Consider the following 19,431-nt stretch of genomic DNA (forward strand, 5'->3'; position numbering starts at 1 on the left):
ATCACTTACTGTTAACTTTAGAAAGCTGAGTTTGAGTTTCCTACAGAAATAAAGCCAGGAAAGACCCAAACATAGTTGACGCTGGTCTGTTTACATAGTACTTTCTACCCATAAGCTCACCAGAACCCAGCCACAGCCCTGTGAGGGGCCAGATTATGAGCTCCTTTAAGCGGTTCTGGGACAATTTATAAAGCCAGTGATCCCGGGGCAGGACTTAATCCCAGCCAAATACCACGAAGCCAGTGTTCCCCCACCCCCAACCCCATCTCTCCCAAGAGCATGGGGTGGGGCCCCGAGGCAGTCCCTTGAGGGGGCAGGGAGAGAAGGCCTCTGGCCCACCCTTGGAGCCATGGGCAAGGCCCCATGAAAGTCCTCATTGTCCTAGCCAGGTCAGGCTGAGCAGCGTGAGCCAGGTTCCTAAACTGGATGCCTGTCCCCACCAGGGAGGCCCAGCCCTTTTCCAGCCTCTTTGAAAGACCAGTGCAATCAAGGGCAGCCTCCGAGCCATTTACCCACAGGCCAGAAGCTCCCCCTCAGGCCTATTCCCTACCTTCTTCCCAAAAAAGGCTCTGAGGTGGACTCTACACACCCACAGGGGACACACACAGGATACACATTCACTGGGCCAGAAATGCAAACAAATCCAGTTAAAGAACCAAATAAGGGAGGAAAAGATTATGGTAGGAATCCAGATCCTGCCATTTGGACTTGAGGTTCCAAGCACACAAGGCAACAAAGGGTAGCAGAAGATACCAAACTCCTAGGTAAAACAGGGAGCACGCATCCATGAAGATATCCTGAGCCTGGGAAGGGAAATACCACAGGCTTCTGATTACCTAAAACATCAGATTGTGCCAGGCACAGTGGCACAGACCTGTAATCCAGATGGCTCAGGAGGCTGAGGCAGGGGAATTACAGGCTCCAAGCCAGTCTCAGCAACTTAGTGAGGCCCTAAGTAACTTAATAAGACCCTGTCTCAAAATAAAAATAAGTAAATAAAAAGGGCTGGGGATGTGGCTCAGTGGTTGTGTGCTCCTGGGTTCAATCCCCAGGACAAAAAATGAATGAAGAAAACATCAGATGGTATCTCCACTTCTGTATGCCTGCTCTCCCTGGCTGCATTATCTCCTCCCCACTTGAGCACTCTGGCACCCGCCATGTGCCTCACCTCTGTCGTGCTCTCCATTGTGACAATGCCCACTTAATCATGGGTTATTTGATGGACACCAGAATAGAATATCCACAAAGCAGGAACCGTCTCTCCACTCCTGGTGCCTATAGGGCCCCAGAGCACAGAGTGTGGCTTGTTGTGGTCCAACTATATGCATTTGTTCAGTGGGTCCCCAGCTCTCCTAGTGTCACCTCACATAGGCAGGGAGCACACACATCACGAGGCCCCATTCCTATCCCTGTCCCCTCAACCCATTCTAGAACAGAGAGCCAGAACATCACCTGCCTTCCTCCACCCCCAAGGGTAAAAATATCCTTGTCTGAAATCTGATGCCTACCCTCAGCCAGGTCAAGGTCATCAGAACTGCCAGGGCCCACTGAGAAACTGGCCAGGAGCCAGAGCAAATGGAGAAGGCGTTTCCTGAATGCCACTCCATGCACATCTCATCTGACCCAGGAGCAAATATTTGAGGCCCTACCACTGACAAAGTATTCAGGGACCCTCGCTCAGTGAAGTCCCAGATCCCGCCCAAGCTGCCCAGCTCTGGCTTGAGCACAGGTCTCTGGCCTCTGTCTACCCTGCAGACCTTTCCTTGGCATCATGAGTGAGAAGGGCTTGGAGACTGATTACACCTGGATGGTTGCATGGATGGGGAAACTGAGGCACAAAGGCTCTGTCCAAGGTCTTAAGCAAATGGGCTGAGAGTCAGGCAGTCCTTGGGCAAGTCATTGAGTTGTTTCCTCCTTGGGAAAAACGGGACAAGCAGCCCACCTCCATCCAAGGGTAGGACGAGGATCAAAGCAGATTCCTACAGGCGCAGCGGCGCACAGCCATAATCCCAGGGACTCCAGAGGCCGAGGTAGGAAGGTTGCAAATCAGCGACTTAGCAAGGCCCTCAGCAACTTAGTGAGACCCTGTCTCCAAATGAAAAATGAAAAGGGCTGAGGATGCAGCTCAGTGATAGAGTAGTAGGGACTGGAAAAAAAAGCAGATCCCCAAAACTGAAGGCAGCAGCTAACTGTGAGGTGCTGTACACATGTGCAGGAGCATCACTCAAGGAGACTGCAGAGCAGGGGGCCGTCGGCTAGATGGGGCTCACTTTTCTCAACCATCAAAGAGACAGCAGCCTTTGTTTCTCACTTGGGGAAACAGAAACATGGAGAAGGGATGCAGCATGGAACAGGGGGTCCTGGAGTTCTGGAATCCCAACCCTACCTCAGCAGCAGGGGGGCCTCAGGCAACGTCTTCCCCTCTGTCCTCTCAGCTATTCATTCATTCATTCAACAACCCCTGGGGTCAGTTTCCTCACCTGTAGGTCAGGCCTACCCTGGTGAGCAAGCCTGAATTGGGGGCCACCTTCACAGGGTCCAGATGGGAAGCTAGGCATGGAACCAGAGGCATCCTGGGAGATGCTGGTAACCCAGGGGCTGGGGCTGCAGGAGTGTGTGCGGCCTGAGCCTGCGTGGGGGCTGGCGGCCGAGACCCGCAGGACGGGGCATAGTCTGTGGGGGCTGGGGTTCCGCTTAACCTCAGCTAGCCTGACCTAGCCTTTGGATAAGAGCATGAAGACACGGAGGACAGCCTCTGCCTTTGCCTGTGTTCTCACCTTTGTGCCTCAGGACCACTCTGAGTATTTAGGATTCTCACTGTACTGGTCTCTTCTCTGTACTGTTGGGCACTATGCCTGCAAGGTGCCCAGAACTAACGGCCTGTGGGACGTGAGCAAGTGTTTTAACCTGTCTGGGCTTTTTTCACAAGCTTCTTTTGTTCATAAAATTGAAGAGGGTATGCACACAGAGCAAGATGGAGAACAACGGCTCTCCCTTGAGGATTTACTGAGTACTGAGGATTTCACATGCAGTTTTAATCTTCGCACTTTTATCTTTTAGTCTCCACACAACCCTGCTGTTACTAGTCCCATTTTACAGACGGGGGAACAAAGGCCCAGGGAGGGTGGGTGCCTTGAATATGCACACACGAAATCATGCAGCCAGTAAAGGGCAGAGGTGGGACTTGGGCCCGAGTCTGTTTAACTCCAAGGCTGAGGCTGCTTGGCCCCTCTGTTGTAACTGCCTGGCAGACAGAGTAGTCACCGCTGCCTCCCAGGCACTTGTGACAGCCTTGGAGACAAGACTCCCTAGAAGCTCCCCATCTACTCTCATGTCCCCTGCCGAAAGACCTGTGGTGTCAGTACCCTTCAGTCCAGAGTCAAGGCACTTTCTGGAACACTGACTCAATGAGCCACCACCATTGAGGAGACTGTGCGCTCTCTGTGAGCTGAAGGTTGTACTTTGCAAATCCTCTGCTCTGAGGAGAAGTCACCTCATGCCAGATGGGCCTCTCTCCAGAACAGCAATGCCACCTGCCTTACCCCATCCACTGACTGTCCAGTATGAGCTCGCTTGCTCCCTTGGACCATGGGCTCACTCTCTCCGACACAAACCCTTCTACTGAGAAGCGCATCTGCCTGTCCAGGTCTCTCAGCACCCAGCTCACCTCCACCCCTGCTGCCTCCCTGTGGCTTTCTCCTTTTGTACCCTCTGCCACCTTCCACTCCCTACTCCAGCATCCCCAGAAAGAGGCCAGGAAGGTGCTGACCCCAAGCGCGACTGATCTCTGCCGTGTGCACCTCAGGGGACTCACCAGGACAGCACCCAACCTAGCACCCACATTCACAGGCAGTCACCTCATGAGCCCTGGCAGCTAGGTGGCCATTCAGAGGCTGTGAAGGACAGACCTGGCCTCACCTCATCAGAGCCTTACATGCCTTCCCTGCCAGACAACCAAGGCTGCTGCCTACCACCGCCTCTAGGTCACCATGGCAACAGGCAACCAGGCAATAGGCTCAGGCCCTTCCATCCTGCAAACTGCCTCATTTACCCTGGAACTGGGCACTGCAGCTCCTGGCATCACAACTCCCCTCTAGGAGAGAGAGGGAGGGAGGGAGGGAGCACAAGCAGGAAGGGGGAAGAAAAGAGAGCAGCTATAGACAGAGGGGGAAAACAGTTGTAGAGAGAGAATGGAACAAAGGGAGAGGAGGGAAAAGAAGAATAGAAAAGGGATGAGGTCAGGGAGAGAGAAAAAACAAAAGAGGCTGACAGGGAGCCCGGCAAGCAGAACGGACATGCGCACACACACGCTCACACACACACACACACACACACACACACACACACACACAGCAGAGGGAGAAGCCAGGGAGACGTGAAGGGCCCCTCCCACCTCCCCCTACCACACCACACACCACACATTCCTCTGGCTTGAGCTGCTCTCAGCCTGGGGATTCTGGCAGCCGCTGGGACTTCCTGCCCCAGGAAGTGGGCAGCCTGGTGGGCCCCTCTTGCTGAGGGCTGTGTCTTGCCTTCCCCAGCAAATGGGGCTCTTCTCCCAGCCCCTCAGGCCACACCTCCCCACTGGGCACCCCGCAGGCCCCCAAGGTGCTGGCCTCAGAACTCCCCTACCGCCTCCGCCTCCTCCTTCCCACCTTACCCACCTTACCCCCTTCCCCAGCACCACACAACAACTCATTTCTCTCTAAAATGTTCAGGAAGCAGGGCAGAGCGGGGCGGGCAGGGGGTGTGACTTGTCACCAAAGACATTCCCTTATTAAGCAGTGCAGGTGGAGCAGGCCTCAGAAAGAGACTTACAGAGGGACACCAACCCCGTGGGGCTGCTTCAAAGGCCTCACATTGGCAAACCTGAGGGTCGAGAGGCAGAGGCTGCGGAGCAGACAGGGCGCCACGGTTCTTTCCAGGCACAGGCTGCACACGGCCCTCTTCCCTCAGCCTCCCACTCTGGGCCTGCAACACAGCTTTAACCTGTCCTAGCCCCGCGATACCCCACTGTTTCCCACACTCTCAGAGGAATCTGAACCCACAAGAAAGGCTTACTGAAGAAAAAAAAGGGGGTGCAGGGAGAGAAGAAAGAAAAGCACAGAAAGGCACCGGGTGAGCAGAGGTGGAGGCCTGTCTCAGCAGGTTCAGACTGTGCTGGCTCCTGCCCTGCCTGACTGGCTGGATAACCCTAAGCCATTTACCTAAACCACTCAGTTTCCACATCTCTAAAATGGGAACAGGACTGTCACAAAGAGGACTCAATGAGATTACATGTGGGGGCTGGGGATGTGGCTCAAGCGGTATCTGGCATGCGTGCGGCCCGGGTTCGATCCTCAGCACCACATACCAACAAAGATGTTGTGTCCGCTGAGAACTAAAAAATAAATATTAAAAAAATTCTGGGCTGGGGATGTGGCTCAAGCGGTAGCGCGCTGGCCTGGCATGCGTGCGGCCCGGGTTCGATCCTCAGCACCACATACCAACAAAGATGTTGTGTCCGCCGAGAACTAAAAAATAAATATTAAAATTCTCTCTCTCTCTCTCACTCTCTCTCCTCTCTCACTCTCTCTTAAAAAAAAATTCTCTCTCTCTCTCTCCCTCTATCACTCTCTCTTAAAAAAAAAAAAAAAGAGATTACATGTGGAAAGAACAGGAACTGACCCACAGGAAGGGCTCCCAACACTCAGATCTTTGTGTTGTTAAAAAGCTGGGCAGGGGCCTGACACAGCGGCACCTGTCTGTAATCCCAGCTGCTCAGGAGGCTGAAGCAGGAGGATTGCAAATTCAAAGCCTCAGCAAAAGCAAGGTGATAAGCAAGTCAGTAGACCCTGTCTCTAAATAGAATACAAGATAGGGATGGGGATGTGGTCACTGGTCAAGTGCCCCTGAGTTCAATCCTACATACCGCCCCCCCACACACACACATAAAAAAAAGCCAGTTTAAAGACACAGGAAACTGTCTAGAGAGGAAAGGCCTGAGCAGGGCCCTGGGTAAGGGACATCTGATGAGACTGGTCAAGTGGCCTTTGCAGAGCATGGGTCAGCTGGGGCCTCCTAGCCCCATTCCTATGACAATCATATTCATTTTTCCCCCCAGTACTGCCTGTTGAACACAAAATCTTTCTCCCACCAGGGCTTCATTTCAATGAAGAATCAGGTTTGAACAAGATGGAGTCCATGGCCCTTCATGAGGCCTCCCACAGATGTCCACACAGTCCAACACTTGGTTGCTTGACCATTCCTACTTCCCAGGCCCCTAGAAGGCTCAAGACCCTCAGGGTACTGTACTTGGCTTCTTTTTGCATTCTACTGTCATATATACCTAATTAAAATAATTAACTAATTTTTTCAAAAAAAGAAGTACCCCATTTGCCTGTTCTCATATTAAATTGAAACTGAGAGGCATCTCCAAAGGAGTACCCCATTTGCCTGTTCCATTCAACACCAGATTAGATGGCTTGAATGAAATCACCCGTTCATGGAAGGCCATCTGAAAGTCTATAACATACAAGACCAAGCAGAAGAAGCCAAGTGGGGTGCGGGGGAATGGGGGCAGGAAAGATGGTGGAATGAGATGGACACCATTACCCTAGGTACATGTATGACTGCACATAGGGTGTGATGCTACATCGTGTCCAACTAGAGAAATGAAAAGTTGTGCTGCAATTGTGTACAATGAATCAAATTAATTAATATTTTTTTAAAAAGAAGCCAAGTACAGTGGCTCATGCCTGTAATCCCAGGGCCTTGGGAGGCCTAGGCAGAGGATCAAAAGTTCAAGATTAGCCTGGGCAACTTAGCAAGACCCTCTCTCAAAATAAAAAAAAATAAAAAAAAAATTTAAAGGGATGTAGCTCTGTGATAGAGCGCCCCCAAGTCCCAACCCCAGTACTAAAAGGGAAAAAAAGACCAAGGAGACCCAGGAGATGAAAATGGAAAAGGCTCACTTTGCTGGCCTCCCTTGAAGTGTTTCTGCCACTATCCCTTTTCTTAAGTTGTTTGTGTGCAAGGGTGGCTCTAGCTTAATAGCTTTTATGTGAAAACAGCCTCATGATTTAGTCTGTCCACAAACTCAACAGTGACAATCCTGCTGTAACCCAAACCCTGGCCCTGTGGCTGCTGAAGACTTACCGCTGCGGTGGGGGTAGGTGGTGAGGGGTCCCATTTAGGGAAAGAGTGACTCAGTACAGAGAGGAGACAGCTGGGGTTTTGCAGCAGCATGAGGCCCAGCACTGTGAGGGGGGAAAGAGAGGGGCCAGGACCAGGAAGGACAACCAGGCTGCAGGAGGAACTATGGGGTGAGGGGGAGCCAGGCTGCATGAGGGACTCTGGCTGCAGAGTGGACGGCCTGCTGGGTCAGAGAGCAGGAGACCTAATAAGGTATAAAATCCAGATGACACAAGGATAAACAAGGTTAGAAAGAGGCCAGCTCTAGCAGGTGTTTCTCTCTGTTAAACTCCTATTCCTTACTTGCAGGAGCTGGGAACACAGGATGGCACACAACAGCCTCATGGACAGACAGTAAGCAAAAAGAAACAAGGTCATCTTAGAGAATGGACCGTGCCAGAAGAGAGAAAAACAGGGATGTCATTATCTATTTGGTACCAGGGATTGAACCCAGGGGTGCTTAACCACTAAGACACATTCCTACGTTCCTAGACTTTTTTTTTTTTTTTTTTTTTTTTTTTTTTTGAGACAGGGTTTTCACCTGGTTGCTTAGGGCCTTGCTGAATTGCTGAGGCTGTATTTGAATTTTCAATATTCCTGTCTCAGTCTCCAGAGCCGATGGGATTACAGGTATGTGACACCACACCTGGCAAGAATTAGACATTCAAAGAGAGGTGTCAGAGAGTTCCAGGGCAGGCATGGTGGCACATGTCTGTAATCCCAGCAACCCAGGAGGCTGAGGCAGGAGGATTACAAATTCAAAGTCAGCCTTGTCAATTTAGTGAGAACTTGTCTCAAAACAAAAAAATAGAACAGAACTGGGCACACATCTGTTAATCCCAGCAGTTTGGGAGGCTGAGGCAGGAGACTCATAAGTTCAGAGCCAGCCTCAGCAATTTAGTGAGGCCTAAAGTAACTCAGCAAGGCCCTGTCTCTAAATAAAACATAAAAAATGGACGGGGATGTGGCTTAGTGGCTAAGTGCCCTGGGTTCAATACCTGATACCAAAAAAAAAAAAAAAAGGCATGTGAGTATCTGCAACTTTGTGGTCAAAATGCAGCTGATTTTTTGCTACTCCTGCTGAGAGGTAGAATGGAATCCCTGTAGAATCGAATCCCCGCCCCTGGATCTGATGCATCTTTGGTGACATTTCAACCAGTACCTCTAAGACCAAATCATGCGAAGCCTTGCTGCTTCCACCCAGGCCTTAGGGACCTCCTACTTGTAGTCTTCTGCCAGGTTGGAAATCTGACTCCCCTGAGACTGTCACACTGCAGAGGTCATCTGTGGCTATTCTGAATGACAGTCCCAGCTAAGCCCAACCTTGAAGCCATCCCTACTGAGGTGCCAACAAAATCAGTTAGCTCATCTTCCAACTAAAAACCACCATGTTACCTCCACCAGTGCCCCACAGGGCAGAAGAATCACTCAGTAGAACCCTGATCGAGCTCCTGGGCATCAAGATGTCATAAAGAGTTGTTTTAAGCCACTAAGTCTGAGGTGGTTTGTTTTGCAGTCTTAGGACTAGTACAAACAAGACCCAAGGAGAGAAGGTAGCCAGAGATACCCAACTTGACACAGGCCAGTAGGAAGGAGGAGCCTGGAGGGAGGCATCAGCCAGGTGGGAGCAGGCCCTGGGGAGGGTGGCTCTCCAGGAGCCACAAGCAGAGCTGAAGCAGATGGGGAGAGAAGCTCTCCCAATTTAACCACAGGAAGGGAGTGGGGAGGGAAAAGGATGATTCCATCAGAATGACTTAGGGAAAGGATGAGAGGTAACCAAGTGGAAATGGGATCACAGAAAACTCAGTGATTTTTAAGGAGAAATGGAGCAAAGAAACATGGTAGCAGTTGAAAGGGGACATGGGGACAGGAAGGTCCTAGATGTTAGATGTTAGAGCTCCTTCCATGCTAAGGAACAGAGCCTGTAGGAGGGTTCCCACGGAGCCAGAGTGCTGCCCACAGGTCAGGAGCTGCCCAAGAAGTGACCTAGCAGAACCTCAAAGACTGCTTTTAAGAACCACAGTTTGGTGGCACATGCCTATAATCGCAGCGGCTCAGGAAGCTGAGGCTAGAGGATCACAAATTCAAAGCCATCCTCAGCAATGGTGAGGCACTAAGCAACTTAATGAGACCCTATCTCTAAATAAAATACAAAATAGGGCTGGGGATGTGGCTCAGTGCCCCTGAGTTTTATCCCTGGCACACCACCCCCCCCCCCGCAAAAAAAAAAAAAAAGATCGCTTTTAGAAATCCAAGGCTACCACTTGTCATGCAGCCACTGTGTGCCAGGTCCAGTCCTTGGGGATCCTTAAATTTTCAACTCCACTGTAATCCCAGCAACCCAGGAGGCTGAGGCAGGAGGATTGCAAATTCAAAGTCAGCTTTGGCGACTTGGTGAGACCTTGTCTCAAAACAAAAAATAGAAGCAGAAATCCTCACTTCACAGATGAGGAAAACAAAATTCATCAATAAAAGATCCCTCCAAGGACTCTTGATCAGTAAAAGGCAAAGGAGAGGTTGAACTGAGTCCTGACTCCAGAACCTAGCAAGGGCTCTCTGCAGAAGGAACACCCCCAGAAGGAGGTCAGGTCACCAGTCCATGGCACTCCTTTCCTCTGGATTTTTACAGGTGCTAGGGATCAGTCCCAGGGCTCCTGCAAAGCCTGGCAAATGCTCCACCACCAAGCCACATCTCCAGGCCCCTACCCTCGGCACTTCAGACTCTCCTCTCTTGCCTCCCCACTCCCTTGCCCTCCAGGCAATAGGGGAACACCACTGACTGGGGAGGTGGTCTCTGAAGAGTGGATCTTACCTGGGCTGTGGAGGGATCTCTGAGGTAAAGACCCTGGCTGCCACACCACACCACCACTCCCTGTCCACAGGGCCAGCCTGGCCAGCTCAGAAGTCCCTCCCACTCACCTGTTTGCCTAGCTAAGAACCAGTTTCCCCAAGAGACACACCTTTCTTAGACTTGCTGCCTAGAAGCTCTGCTTTTATCTTCAAAATCAAGGGGAGGGTAGGACTGGAGCAGCTCAGAGTCCCAGGAGGCCCTCAGGGTGGGGCTGGGAAGCAGTGCTGGGCTCTTCCCCTTCTGACTCTCTTCCCGGACAGACCATCCCTCCACCCCATCCCTACTCTAAAGTCATTTAACCCTTGGCCCCTTCCTCTCTCGGGGCCCACCCTTTCCATGAACCCCATTGCTTGCAAAGCCTTTAGGCAAGCAGACTGATCTAACATTAATTTCTTGGTCAAGCTCACGGTGTGAACCTGCTCAAGTGACAGGGTCCATCATTACCCTGTAGCCCTGCCATGCGGAAATGAAGCTGAAGCTGAGAAACAGCTCATCAAGATCACAACAGGGTCTTCTGGCTCCAGACCTCCCCTCTGTCCCTGCCAAGGCTCACTGGGGCTGGATCCCTGGAGAAAAGAGAGGTACTAGGTCTCTCCACAACCTTCTCAAGGGATCAAAAGAAAACATGGACCTACCTGGTACAGAGGCCTGGAGGCTCCTGGAAACCAGAGGCGCTTTAAGAGAGGCCAAAGGGCCTTTAACAATCTCTGACTGGGGACCAAGATCACACCTGGGCCAGGCCACACCCCAGGGCAGATCACAGCCTGTTCTAGGGTCACAAATAGGACACAATTTAGGAGTGGAGAGACCTTAGAATTGGCACTGCTGCCCCCCAGCAAACCCCCAGAGCCCGGATTCAGCCTGGGCCCAGCCCAGCTGCTGACTCACTGGCTCTGAACAGCCTGATTTGATAAAACACGGACAGCACATTCTAGATGGCAAAGTGCACATGAGGAGCCAGGAAAAGCCCCAGAGCAGGGGCTAGTGCACGTGTCTCTCTGAAGTCTGGCATCTGGCTGTGACATTCTACAGCAGCTCTGCGTGATTCCATTTACTCCTCACCTAGCCCTTCGAGGGACAAGGAGCCGTGCCTCTGGCACAGGAGAGGGAGCCAAATGAAGCCTGGTTATCAGAGGAGCTGAGGGCTCTGTGCCACTGAGTGGTAGAGCTGAGATTCTGCTTTCTCCCTGCTGGAGCGGTTCTGCCCACTGGGTAAGACTCTCCAAAAAGCCTTACCAGTTTGTGTCTACTGACATTAATGAGTTAATGTGTAATTGGCTGAGGGCAAATTATTACCACTGAGGAAGACCCAGGCAGGAGATGCATATGTATATCTCCTGCCCCCCCATACACACACATATTACATGGTCAAGGGGGGCAGAAAGAGTGTCCTCAGGGGTCCCTGCTAAATTCCTTCATTTTCTTGTGGAACTGGCTCTTTCCTACCTCTCATGTACAGGTGCCTCTCCTAGACTGCACTTCCTAACCCAGAAAAGCTCTCCGGGCAGCCAATCCATCACCTCCTCCACGGAGCCTGTCCTGACCCCTCCCTGAGCTGGTAAAGACCACCTCAAGGCTTTCATCTGCCCCAGCTTGGCCACTTTGTGCTACCATCATCACATGATCCTCTCTATCTCCCCATCATCTGGGGCACCTGAGGACAGGTCCAGTCTGACTCATTCCTGCATCCCCAAAGTGCCAAACTCTGGGCCTATTGCTGTCCTGATACCACCTCTGACCTGCAATGAGGCTGCTCCTGGGAATGACAAGGGCACAGGCTTGTAGCCAGGGAGCTGGCCAAGAACCCAGCTAGTAGCACCACCTGTGCCTGGAACCACGGGACAGAGCAAGTACAAGGCAAATATGTCAGTTTCTTGGCTCAGCCAGGTCAGACCAGAACAAGGTAAAGAGCCTTGGTACCCAGGATCCCTGCCCAGCTGGAGCCTAGGATCAGGCAAGACTTCAAATTGTCTAACTAGCTCAAAGTGACTTAATGCCAGAGCCTTGATCTGAGAAGCCAGTTGAGCCAGGATGGTGGTGCATACCTATAATTCCAGTGACTCAGGAGGCTGGAAGGATCAAAAATACGAGGTCAGCCTCTGCAACTTAGTGAGACCCTGTTTCAAAATAAAAATAAAAAGGGCTGGGATGTAGCTTAGTAGTAAAGCACCCCTGAGTTCAATCCCCAATACCAAAAGAGGGGGAAAGAAAATTGCAGAGCTGTTAGGACATTTAAATATGCCTAACACTTAGTAGGTCCTCAACAGAAAAATTAACTCTTACCATCTCAGTAGACCAACCAGCCCTGCCACTGGGCCATTGAGGAAACTCAAGTCCAGATGAGATGGGGGAAAAAAGGAACAAGTACTAACCAAGGCCAATCCCATGCCAAGTTCTACAGTCCTCCAATGGCTAATTCTATCAACAACCTGGCAAGTTTGCTTCATAGATCAAAAAGCTGGAGCCTACAAAGGCAAAGTAAGTAGGCAAGTCTCTTTGGACCCTTTCGCTGTCTGGCAGAGCAGTGAATAGCTCTCCAAAAGTTCCAAGATGCCAGCACAGTCCCACTACCAGCCCAGGCACAGGCCGGGGTGGTGGTACAACCTTCCCTAGACCCCGATATATGCATGGGAGGATCAGCTCAGACAGCCTCGGACTCCAAGCCCACATTTTCAGTGTGCAAGCGTGGGCAGAGGAGGCTGGATGGGGTAGGTCCAAGGGTGATGGGGGCCACCCACTGGGTGCACAGAGGTTCCAGATGCTTTCCTGCCAAAGCAAGACCTGGAGAAGGGTCCCAAGCTAGCAGGTGGGTCTTGAGTCTCTCTGGCCAGTTTCAAGAACCCAGGGACCTCATCTCACTTCTTTGTGCCTCATCTGTGCAGGGGGCTGATCCTATCCCTGCCTCCCTGCTATGAAGAGTTGGAGTCATTGGGAAGGCAGTTGGGACCATCAGAGTGCTAGCCACACAGAGAAGCAGAGTCAGGAGGATTGTTCCCCTGGGTCCCTGAGTCCATCTTGCAGGGGCTGTGCATCTTGTACTAAGCCTGGGGACCAGAGAGTCTTTAGGAGCTCACAGCACACCAAACCCCCTCACCTACAAGGCCCAGATGCACAGCTGCAGCATCTCAGAGCCTCATCTCTGCCTCTTCCAGCTGTTCTGCCCCTGGTTATCCCCACTTCAAGCCACCTGGGCTCCATTCAGCTGTCAGACACACCAAGCTCCCACACCTCAGAGCCTACAAATGAACACTGCTCCCTCGGCCTGGAATGCTCCTCCCAGATCTTCCCATAGCTGCCTTTGCTCAGCCACTAGATCTCTGCTCAGCTGTCACCTGCTCAAAGAGCTCTCCCCTGACCTCCCTCTCTTTTCTCTCAGATCTCAGTGCTCCAGACAGCCTGGTAAGCCCTGCAATGCCACCTACTAGCTGTGTGATATGAGAAACAGTGCTTACTCTCTCTGTCTCAGTTTCACCTTTAATATGAACACAATAACATTATCCACTTCACAGAGTTGTTACAAGGAATAAATAAGTTATTGCATGCTTGATGCATAGCTCGCACAGGGCAATGACTCTTTAGTCACAGTACTTAATACAAATTTTCGTTGGTATTGATTTGACTACCATTTTACCATCTGTCCCCTGTTAGCTGTCAGCACCCGCCACATGTTAATCCTCTGGAGTTAAGTACCTGTAGAAGGAACAAGTGAAGTGGGTAGCACATCCTGAGCAGAACTTATTTACTCTGGGGCCAGGTAGAATGGGATTCAAATGGGAAGCGATGGCTGGACTTTGAAGGATAGGAAGAGTCCTCTAGACAGATTAAGAACACTAAGGGCGTCTACCCATGACCAGACTAGATTTCACACACCGCTCCTGAAGAGGTTGATAATGATTGTTCAAGTCTCACCTCTTCCTCTGGGATCACCTCAGCCCACTTCCGTGGTCATTCAGTCATTTCTGAACCCTTGCTATGTGATAGGCACATCATTCTATGTCTACAGGTCTCTACTTCTCCATCATTCCTCCTCCTCCTCCGGGGAGACCAGCCCCTGCCTTTCTCAAGACCACCCCCAAGGTGATACATAGATCTGTCACAAATGTTCAGGTTTCCAGATGTCAAGTTAGGGAACCTCTATGATCACCCAACATGCTGAGACCCAGAGAGAGGGACACCTGGCCCAGGTCACACAGTGAATATGGAGTGAACCTAAGATTCTAATCCAAATGCCCTATCCTAAACCTCCCCGCATCCTGGGCCAGACCCCTAACAAGGCTGGGTGGGTCAAGTTGGGACAGAAGTTCCTCCAGCTACCCTCAGGTTCACAGTAAGGTAGCACAATCATGCTATATATATATAGCCAAGCAAATAGGTCTATGAACACAAGCACAGATACACACAGATGTTTTCAAGAGAACTGGGACAAACATCCCTGTCACTATTTCTGGAGTAAAAAGGTTGTACAGGGAACTGACTGTCAGGAGTGCAGGACTCAGTTCTCAGTATAGACTGACATTTTGGATGGGGAAAGAAGAGACATGTATGAGTCAGGACAGGGAGAACTTTCCAGCATCCTCGGATCCACACACAGCACCCTGCCTGCCACCAGGCTTGGTGGCACTCACAGCTTCAGTCACTCACTCAGTCACTTATACACACCAAATGTTTGCTCGGTACCCAGTCATGAGTAGGAGCCAGAATTACCAGACTTCAACACTCACTCTGTCTGCAGTGCCTTAGGGTACTGGAAATTGTCCCCAAACCATGCAAAGTGGGACTTGTGAAACAACCCCCTACTTCTGTTCCCAGTTTAATCTGGCTTCTTCGTACCTAGTGAAAATACTTTGGTGGGGTTTTTGGGTTTGCTTGCTTTTCATTAAAAACAGCTTTGATACCAAACCAGAAAACATCTCTCCCAAATCTCCTGAATTCAAGAAGAGCTAAGGGAAGAGGCAAGGGAAATCCAAGAATCTCTGCCAACCAGGCACAAGTTCAAAGGTAGCAATCAAGGTCACAGTGCTTTTAGCTGATGTGAGGTCCCTTGTGTTCTCATGAGCCCAGTTTCCACATCTACACCCTGCTCCATTCCAAGAATCAATGGAGGTAGTACAGGGGAACCAAATGGTGGATGGGCTCAGGACATGTGGGTTGAATGTCATTTCTGGACCTTCATCTGGCTGTCTCAGGTTTCTCTCTCTCTTTTTTTTTTTTTTTTTTTTTTTTTTTTTGTACCAGGCATTGGACTCAGGGGCATTTAACCACTGAGATACATCCTCAATCCTTTTTATTTCTTTATTTTTTTTTTTTTTATTTTGAGACAGGGTCTTGCTAAGTGGCTCAGAGCCTCCATAAGTTGCTAAGGCTGGCTTTGAACTGGGATTACAAGAGTGCACCACCATTCCTGACTCTGTCTCAGGTTTCTTAAAAGCTCAAACTGTGGAGTCAGGACCACTGAATTCAAATTCCAGCTCTGCCACTTCCTACCAGTGTGATCTGGGACAAATCACTTCACATCTCAGAGCCTCAGGTTCCTTATCTGTAATTTGGGGGTGGTAAGTGTACCTCCCTCAGAGAACTGACTGAGTTAACATGTGCCTGAATTTGGCTTGGTGCCTGGCACAGGCAGCACTTATGGGGATCTGCTACTATAAAATGACACTACTCTTACCCACCCGCTTGTCCCCAGTTACAGATAAGGATTAATGGGAAAATAGTCCTGAAGGGTTAAATACGACAGGGACCAAGAGAAGACACAGGCAGCCCACCTACCTGGAAGACCCTCTCTCTGCCCCCTGGGCCCTGCTGTTCAGATCCCACCTGCCCTAGCTGAGAAGTCGCCTGTTCTCATTCATTCACTAATCATTCCCTGGACTCCAGCCAGGCCAAGCTCTGTCCTGGGTCCACCAGGAGCAGCTGCATGGAGCTCACTGGCTTGTGGGAGAGGTGGACATGCGAGTCAAGCACACATTCCAGTATAAGAAGGAGCTCACATAGCGGTGCACAGTGATGTGAGAAATCTGGGAGGGCTTTCCAGAGGAGGCAGCATCTGAGCTCAATCTGATGGCTCAGGAGGAACTTGCCACAGAGGCAGCTTAGGGGAGGCACGGGAAGGCTGGGGTGACTGCGAGAAGGCACAGCATGGACACCAGCCTGAAAGAGAGACCACAGGGACACTGAGACCATGGAAAGCAGGATAGTGGGCTGATGCCCAGAATGCAGAGGGGCAGGATGGGGGGATGAGAGGGAGGCATGCACAAGCCAGGTCACCAAGATCCCCAGCAACAGGTAAGCAGTGTGAAGGGGGTTGGCTGTGGGAAGACAGGTGCACTGGGAGGGGCAGGAGGCCAAGTTGAAAGGTGGCTGTGCAGGTGGAGGTGGGGGATAAATAAGATATTTCTTTATTCCCTCCGGTCCCTTTTTAAAAGTTTTTTTTTTTTTTTTTTTTTTTTTTGCTGAAAATGTCCTCAATAGACAGCCACTATATGCCCAGCAAAGCTCTGCCAGTCTGTCCTGAGCTCTTCTCCATGCACCAGGTCAAAGATCCCTGCCAGACACTGAGAGGCACTTGAGTCTGCCTGGGGCCTCAACATGAAATTTCAGCTCCAAAGTCCCTGTTAGGAGGTTCTAGGGGAAAGTGCTCTTCAAGGTCACCTCACAGAACACTTTTCCACATGGCCTTTCCCTCACATGGTCCTGCGATTGCTCTCCCGTCCTTACCCGGTCACGCTCCGTGATTGGAGGGTGTACACACCTTCATCCTGTAACTTCCATTGCTCAAAGGGCTTTGAGCGGGGAGCTGGAACACCACAGAGCCAGCTCAGATGGCCAGCAGAAACACACACACAACTGCGCCTGCAGAAATGTACAACCCCACAAGAATTCCAGAAGAACTCGCTGCCAGTGATTCCAAACAGCCAGCCCTTGGGGATCTAGTGGTCCCTAGGGCTTGTTTGGAAATTGCTGCTTATAATTAAACAGCCCCGGGCTTCTGCAATTTCTTTCCAAAGAGAGCTAGAAAATGGCCCATGGAAAGTAAAAAAAAAAAAAAAAAGAAGAAGAAGAAGAAGAAGCAGAAGAACTTCTAACTTCAAAAGCAAACGTTAATCTTTCTGGGTCCCCAGCCTCCCGCGCCCCAGCCCACTGGTCATACCCTTCGCAGGTGATTGCCGACATTCTGGATCATTGCGGCCGCTAGCAGTGTGGACCAGGCGGTGGGGAGCAGCGCTCTCCCAGAGACAGCCGCAGGTCACCTGAGCCACAGCCGGCTCGGCTGGGGCTCCAAATGCAGCCAGCGGCCTCGGGCTCCTCCTCCCGAGCTCCCGCCCTCCGCAGCCAGAACTTCTCGCCGCGTCCCGGCCTCTCCGCAGCCGCTCCTGCTCCCCTCCTCCCGGAACCCCTGCCCAGAAGGGTTCTCAGGGGCTGCCAACTGGGCACCGCCGCTTCGGGAGCCAGTCCCAACTATTGGACACCCAGCCGGAAGCTCACTCGGCTTCCAACCCCAGCCAAACTCCAATCACCCCCATTTCCAGCCCCCACGCCGGCTCCGTCATCCTCCCCACGGGGACCCTAGGCTCCAGAATGGTCCCCAGGGGCCGGAGATTCAGCTCCAGGTCCAGATTTCCATCCGTCCACAAGGGGTCAGGCTGCAGCATAGCGGGAGGCCAGGGCGCTGCCAGCCACCTTGCAGAGACAGCCGACCCACCTGCTAGGACTCTTCACCCTGGAGAGAGCCGCTTGCCTGCTCCACCCATCTAAGCTGTCAAGTCCAGCAGCTGCTGGCCAGAGGCAGGGCACACCACTCACTTCTTTAACTTGGGCAGTGAGATTCCTCTAAAAGTGGCACCTGCCAAATTCCACCTGATGGCCATGCAGGATTCAGCCCCCTGTAGTCACCACAGGATTTTCCCCTTCTACCCCTGACTCCTGCAAGAAGCTTGACCAGGAAACCTTGACACTCAAGTTGAAGTTGGGACAGTAAAGAGCCTGGAAGGTAGAAAATAAAAGGGTGAGGGAAGGGATCCAGGCAAGAGAGCTGCGGTAGACAAGTGGATGGGGGAGATAACAAGCACCCCATAACAACCAGGCCCCTGTTGTGAGCCAGGCACCCACCCAGGTGGTACAACCAATAACTACAAAGCACCTGCAAACCAATCAGGCCAGCTCCCAGCTCTCTGCCCTCTCCTCTGTCCCTCATGCTTCTAATTCATTCACTATAAGCTCAATACTGTCTCTTCTGGGCATGCTTATGAGACCTGGATTCTGCGTCTGGTTCTTTCACTAATGTGCTGTGTGACTCCAGGCAAGTCCCCTCCTCTCTAGGCTTCCCTGCTCTGGGAATCAAGGACTATAATGTCCTTCCCTGTGAGCTCAGGCCTTGCCCTCAAAGAGTTTGTATTTGTCAGAATTTCTGTGTCTAGAAATGAGAAATTAAAATCAGCAAGACCTTAAAAACAGCAAGATGGCCCACAGATAGCACTGGCACTGAAGACTGGGGAAATCCAGGTTGCTTTCTGGCAGTGCCAGAGCTGGCCTGAAGTTTGAATGGCTCTGGATAGACTGAGAAGAGGAGTGAGGTGGACGGCCTAACAGGAATAGAAGAAGATGCAGGGCTCTGAGGAGCCTCATCTTGCAGGGCCTCTGATGCCAGGTGCCTCTGGGAATGATGAACACACCCAGCATGATGAAGGCCATATGAGTTGAAGAGGTCTCACGCAACCTGCCTGGACTGGGAAGGAAACAAGCCCCAAGAGGGACAGCTCATCTCACTCGGTCCCTGAGGTAACTTGATATGCAGGCAGCCAGGGCAATTTCAGGGCCCTCAACTATATAAAGGAAGGAATAGAAACCCAGAGAGCTTCTGGCCCCCAGCCACCCTCTCTCCAAAGGAACACCATGTCTCAGCCTCACTGGATTTAACCCAGCGACCCTATCTTAGAAATGGACAAATTGAGGCCCAAGGACGGACAGGAAGCCACCCAAAGTGAGGACATTGTCTAGAATCACCACTCCTGACCACTCCTGACCTCAAGTCCAGAGCCCTGTCTGCACAACCCCACAACAAGGCATAAGGTAAAAGGCTTCGGTTAGACTTATAAGAGGATTTCCAGAAACAAGCAATGGAGAGCTAGATCTTTCTGCAGAGACCCATCCAGCTCACAAAGATCTCCTCTTCCCCATGTTATTTATTAAAGGATTAGCTCCTGTCTCATTGCCTCAGCAGCTCTGCACCATCCATTCCTGTAGAGAATATTCCCATGGGTATCTGCATCCCCTTTCCAACTCACCCGGCAGCCCCCTGAGGGCTGAAACCACATCTTACTCATCTCTGTTCTCCCTGCCCACCAGCACCCAGACCAGGGCCCCAAATGCAGGAGGCATGAAACATGTGCATGTATCATACATAGTCC

At 51.4% G+C, this 19,431-nt stretch overlaps 1 protein-coding gene across 3 annotated transcripts in view; it reads right to left on the bottom strand.

The window, feature by feature from the left end:
• Window positions 1-17,594, bottom strand: part of ACOT11 (acyl-CoA thioesterase 11) — a 44,753-nt gene extending 27,159 nt beyond the window's left edge. Inside the window, exons 1-2 of one of the 3 annotated variants that reach the window (XM_081306889.1) lie at window positions 11,471-11,492; window positions 10,660-10,793 (exon numbers count right to left, since the gene is read on the bottom strand). In XM_081306889.1, coding sequence (XP_081163015.1) covers window positions 10,660-10,793; window positions 11,471-11,477 — 141 coding nt within the window. In that variant the 5' untranslated portion in view covers window positions 11,478-11,492. Of the gene's footprint in view, window positions 1-10,659; window positions 10,794-11,470; window positions 11,493-16,775; window positions 16,797-17,174 lie in introns of those variants that run through there. The other 2 variants (XM_081306890.1, XM_081306891.1) reach the window with 2 other exon arrangements.
• Between the last annotated feature and the right edge of the window lie 1,837 nt (window positions 17,595-19,431).

The sequence above is a fragment of the Spermophilus citellus genome (assembly GCF_964194105.1).
Source record: "Spermophilus citellus genome assembly, chromosome: 9".
In the NCBI taxonomy this organism is placed as follows: Eukaryota; Metazoa; Chordata; class Mammalia; order Rodentia; family Sciuridae; genus Spermophilus; species Spermophilus citellus.